Source organism: Solanum stenotomum, chromosome 6 (genome assembly GCF_019186545.1).
Source record: "Solanum stenotomum isolate F172 chromosome 6, ASM1918654v1, whole genome shotgun sequence".
Lineage (NCBI taxonomy): Eukaryota > Viridiplantae > Streptophyta > Magnoliopsida > Solanales > Solanaceae > Solanum > Solanum stenotomum.
The window spans coordinates 56,415,050-56,420,808 of NC_064287.1; the positions used below are offsets into that span (position 1 = coordinate 56,415,050).

General features: G+C 36.9%; 1 protein-coding gene across 1 annotated transcript; it reads right to left on the bottom strand.

Moving 5' to 3' along the window:
- Nucleotides 1–301: 301 nt before the first annotated feature.
- Nucleotides 302–5,470, bottom strand: LOC125869264 (proton pump-interactor 1-like). The gene is made up of 8 exons (XM_049549832.1): nt 5,392–5,470; nt 3,424–3,834; nt 2,768–2,962; nt 2,375–2,554; nt 2,073–2,267; nt 1,796–1,894; nt 964–1,522; nt 302–862 (listed from the first exon to the last, which is right to left on the bottom strand). The coding sequence occupies exons 2-8, from the start codon at nt 3,775–3,777 to the stop codon at nt 579–581; spliced, it is 1,866 nt and encodes a 621-aa protein (XP_049405789.1). The 5' UTR covers nt 3,778–3,834; nt 5,392–5,470; the 3' UTR covers nt 302–578.
- Between the last annotated feature and the right edge of the window lie 289 nt (nt 5,471–5,759).

Consider the following 5,759-nt stretch of genomic DNA (forward strand, 5'->3'; position numbering starts at 1 on the left):
ATTCGAGGCAGTTTTTCAAAAGCCAAAATGTAGATTTTCCTCAAAAGTACTTTTTTTTAAAAAGATACACTTAGAAACAATTTTAAAAGCTTGACCAAACACTAAATTATCGTGTATTTCTTAACGTTATTGGTCAAACACAAACTATTTCTCAACAAGAACACTTTATCAAACCAACACGAAGGCAAACTAGAGTTCGAGTAACATAGCTTTCTTTTCTATGCAAACCAACATGAAGGCAAACTAGAACAATAGTCTAGGCATACTTAGCTTCACTCAACATAACAGAGAACAGACTTTGTTTCAATGAACAAAATGTAGGCAGATAATAAAGAACTTAGATGTTTACAATTAATGCCAAAGATGAAAATCTTTAAGCAAATGTCAAAACTTGAAACTACTACACCAACCAAAAATCAAACATGCTTAGTTACTCTTGAATTCCTTATCTAACCAGCAACATTATGACTGTGAAAAAAATAGGCATGATTTGAGATTACAAAAAATAGACCTTGATATTGCAACACTCTAAGCAATACCAAGTTTTCCCCCCTCTACTTCTTAACTTTCATATTATCCTAGAGAAGATGTGAGAATGCTAGAAGAAGTAGCGGAACTACAAGCGCAGCAGGAGCAGCCAAAAGCCAATAGTTAATCGCCTGTTTGCGCTTAAGTATAGTTTTAGGAATTTCTGTGCTTTTTGCTCGTGTTGCTCGATGCTTGACAGCTTTCCCTTTAGGCTCCTTAAGCTTAGGTGCAGCTGATGTTTCAATGTTTTCCTCTAACTTCTCTTCTTCAGCAACTATTTCAACTGGTTCCTCAGTAACTGAATCTCCAGCATTCTTCTTCGCCATCTTCTCAAGTTCCTGAAATGAGTAAAGATGTGTTATAAGTCCACAACTAATGTAAATGTAAATTCCTACGACGTAAAAGCAAAAACAAATGGTAGAATGATAAGAATATTTTCCTTGAGTTTCCTCTTTTCAGCTTCTTTCTGAGCTTTTATTGCTGCTTTCTCTTTCAACTTCTTCTTCCTCTCCATTGCCTGTCGATTTTTCACAATCTCCTCCTCTCTCTTCATTTCCTTCAATTTTGCCTCATCAGGTTCCTTGTGTTTTGGTTTCACATCCTTGGGTTGCTTTTCTAAACCATGGATCTCCTCTTCAACATCAAAGATGTAGTTAGTTTCCGTAACTTTGCTACTTGCATCTTTCGGCTTCTTGGTGTTCTTCTCTTTAGTATCTGTAACGTTGCTACTTGCATCTTTTGTCTTCTTGGTGTTCTTATCTTTGTTTACTTTCTGAGCAGGCAGTGATTCTTCCTTTGACGGTTTCACAGTAGCTTTCTCAACAATCTCAGGCTGTGAAACAGTCTGCGCCTGTGGTAACACAAGACACTTCTCATCAGAGTTCCTCATCCTGCCATCCCTGCTCAACTGCCTTATATCAAGTGATGCCAAAATTCTCCTCTCATAGTCATCCCTAAAGGGCTTGCCACTCCATAGGGAGATGAATTTATCGACCTGAAAACAAACGAAGTTACTGTCTGCAAGAAACATGCAAAACTTCAAATTTAGCAACTAAAGACAGATCTAAGGTCTGTCTAGACTTTGGTGAAGAGTCTCGCTTTGAATGACATTCACACGTGCCTTCTAGCATTTCTTCGCATGCTGCAGGATATGTTATTGGGGTCTTATTCGACTGCTTAGTTTCAGACTAGTTACTTGATGATTTAGCAACTAGTGTCAAAATTTTGATATGTTCAAATTTAGCAACTAAAGACAGATCAAAGGTACCTCAGTAAGTGAGAGTTCTTTAAGGGCTTCAACATCCTTCTTGTCTGCTAGCAATTTTGCCTTTTGCAACAGTGCAACGTTTTTGTAGAATGGTGTGTTCTGAGAAAATGAAACGATATTGATTATAAAGACCGTAAGATGGATGCCTCTTCAGCTTGTTTCAATGAAATACATAGTAATTGAGGTGTTTCATGACCAAATTAGATCTATTGACCATTCAACAACAGAATAAATTACATTTATTCAGATGCATAGCATATATATATGAATATCATACCGCTTCTTCGCGTTGAGTTCTCAATTCCTGAACGCGAACAAAAGCACCATCCCTCTTCTTTGTTATTTCCTTCAATTCCTCATCCAAAGATTTAATCTGGCTGGTATTGGCATCGAGCTGTTCATCTAGTATCTTCCTCTTGGCCTTAACTGCCTGTTGCTCCTTATGAACCCCGTCAAGTCCACCACTTATAAGCTATAGTACAACAAAGTAGTGAGTGTTGTTAGTTAACAATGACATTCTAGGGAAAATGAAGTTAATATCATCATTTGTACATGTATACGACAAGATCTGACCGTTACCTTGACCTGCTTCTGGATTGATTCTTTTTCACCCATTGAATCCTGAATCTGTGCCCTCAGAGCTACATTTTCTTTAATCTCTCCTCTTGTTCCTTCAAGTTGTTTAATTTCTCTTAGAATTTTCTTCTCTTCTGTCAGAGGAATGCTTTCATGCTGAATGCGGTACTGCAGACTCTTGATCTAAATGATTTCCATATAAAAAGTTAAACAATGAACGTTAGGTAGTTCTCAATTACCGAGCTGATGAAGAAACGAAGAAAATGAAGGATATGCACCTCTTCAGAAATGAAAAAAAATCGATCTACTTTCATTTGGTATTTTGGCCTAAATTCCTTGACTCCTCGATAGTAAGTAAACGTAAGAACTTAAAAGAACAAAGAGACTAGAGCTTACAAGATTATCAAGCTCCGCCTCAGATGAACACAGACCAGCACCTCCTTCTCTCCCATCTTTCCTAGGACCACGGAGCTTTCCCAAGGCATCCTGCAGAGGTTTTATTTCCTTTCTCTTCCCTTCGATTACTGTCCAAAACTCCTGATTCTCAGCACTCACAGATTTCCTTTGACCAAACAACTCTGATCGTTCTGCCTGCCAAAACACAAGTTTGGACACATCCAAATAATCTTTTAAAGTCCTTGGTAAACAGGTAGCATCAAACTACCACTTAGACATGAAAGTTCTCATCATTAGTGTACCCGAACTTTTAAGTCAAATCAATGGTTCGCACAGATAAAGTATATAAATGATGCTTACAGGAAATGTGCACGCGTTCAACGCAATGCAATTAACCACACCAAAGGAAAATAGTATATCTAGAATGCTTATGTGCCTAATAAGCAAAAGACAAGACAAGAGAACAGGATGATATGATTAGAAACTCTTCAACTCATAAGAAACTGAAAGGAAAAGGCTTCTTGACTAGATTATAGCTATCTAAGGATACCATAGCCTCTAACATTTTCTTGTTTTAAATTTCTTCTAAACACATTAAACAGAACAACGAACAATGTCAACGTTCAACTGAAAGAAGATTTATAGACAAAACTTACCCTCCTGGCTCGCAATTTTTCAATAAGCTGAAATCTTGCTTTGTTCATTTTTTGTAGCTCTTTTTCTGCCAGATCAAATTTGGGCTTCAGGTTTTGGTCTTCAAATCTCCGATATCTGACAATGTAGAAAGAATGGATCTGCTTAGGTTCAGGCCAGTCCTCAACTGCATCCTTCCGGAGGGCGGTAACAGGAACTTTTTTCCCTTCCTCCTTAATTGGTTCTTTAGTACCATGAGAGCCAAATTTAATAGGCTCATTAACCTTTGCACCATTATTCATTTTCTTATTTTCCTTCGGAAGGTTCTTCTTTTCGCTTACAGTTTCAGCTGGAACACGAGCTGACTGAGATGCCATATCTCTACCAACAATTCACTGAGAAACAAACCAAACTCAGCCTTCAACTCTAAAATCCTGAAGCAAGCGAACACAGAACATATTAGCATAAGATACATACTAATTACTAACTCACTGGATAATAAAACTGTGCCCCGGGGACACAGAGCACTTAATGGAGAAAAGACAATGTGAACAAAAGTTTCTAAGTAACAGAACCTATTCACAACAACAACATACTCATGTGTAATCCCACAAGTGGAGTTTAGGGAGGGTAGTGTGTACGCAGCCTTACCCATACCTTTGAAGGTAGAGAGGTTTCCTATAGAGCCTCGGCTCAAGTAAAGCATATCAAAATCAAGTATGGAAAGGAAATACAATAATGAAGATAACAATAATAATGCAGGAGAGTCATAATAACAATACAAACAAGGCAAACTAGAAAATGCTCGCAAACTATACAAACCTTCTACCATAATCCTCTTCCTCCGTATCTTCCTATCTAGGGTCATAACTTTGGTAAGTTGCACATGAGTCATGCCTTGTCTAATATCCTCTCCACAGTACTTCTTCGGCATACCTTTACCTCTCCTTATACCCCACCATGATAGCCAACCTCTCACACCTCCTCACTAGAGCATCTATGTATCTCCTCTTCACATGCTCGAACCATCTTAACCTCGCCTCCCTCATCTTGTCCACCAAATAGACCACTCCCACCTTGTCCTGAATATCTTCATTCCTAATCCTATCTCTACTAGTATGCCCATACATCCAACTCAACATCCTCATTTCCCCTACTTTCATCTCCTGGACGTGCAAGGTCTTGACCGGCCAGATATTCACTTTAAACTTCATATGTAATATTTGTTCGTTACTACATTCATCTACAACTGGCTATGCCAAACTCTAAGGACAATACAACAACTACGGTGGTTCAATATCTAGCAAGTTGGGATTGGTTATCTGAATCCTCACTTATCATGTTGATCAATTAGGCTTATCTTAGACCAATATTACTAAAAGTGAAAAAAAAGATGAAACAAATACTAGGAGTTTTCTATATTTTTTATATGTCTTTGACATGACTAAAAGACATAGGACCTACAGTAAACATACTGATGTCCCTAACACATAATTCCAACTAATTGATATCACCTATGTATCGTTTTCTTCCATTGTGCCTATTTTCACTAGGTTATATGGAATGTCGTTTATAGATCCTTCGAGTCAACTTTCTTCCATATACATTTATCTTATCCCATTTTAACACCTCTATTCACCATAAATTTTCACACCTACAGACCGGAGCATCTAGAAGTCGAAAACAGGCATGACCAAATCATTTCAAGCGACCTTCTCTTATTATCCTCAATGTGTGTAACTTGCACCTTCTAACCAATTCAATATCAAAAACTTCACACAGCCATATATCATTATGCTACTTAAATAAAAATTGTATAGATCCCATAAAAACCTTAATGTATTTACGAATCACATCGTAAATAACAATAAAGATTATATATATACATGCATTAATGCAAAACTAAAAGATTGATAATATTGTTGTCATTCAATAATGTTACAATCCAATTTCCAAATAAAATTCAATTGTCAAAAAGGTACGACGATCACCTTATAAGATCAAGATCAACACAGATTGAAAGTAAAAAAAGGAAATAATCAAACACCAAAAGAATTTTTTAATTTTTTTTTGCTTTTTTTTTTTGTTAGAAGAAAAAAAAGAGAAAAATGTGATAGGAGTGAAGAAAGGGAGAAATGAAAATGGATTTAAAAATGAAGCAATGTATAAGGGATAGTGGAAGGGTAAAATGAAGGTAGAGATTTTTAAAGAGAGTGTACCTTTCATTTGGAACTAAATTTTAGAGGGCCATTAGAAAGAGAGATTGTGAGAGAAACAAGTGACACCCCCCACATATCTTCACCCCCTCCCCCCACCCACCCTTCACTCTTTTTTTTTTAATATATCGTGTTAAAATATA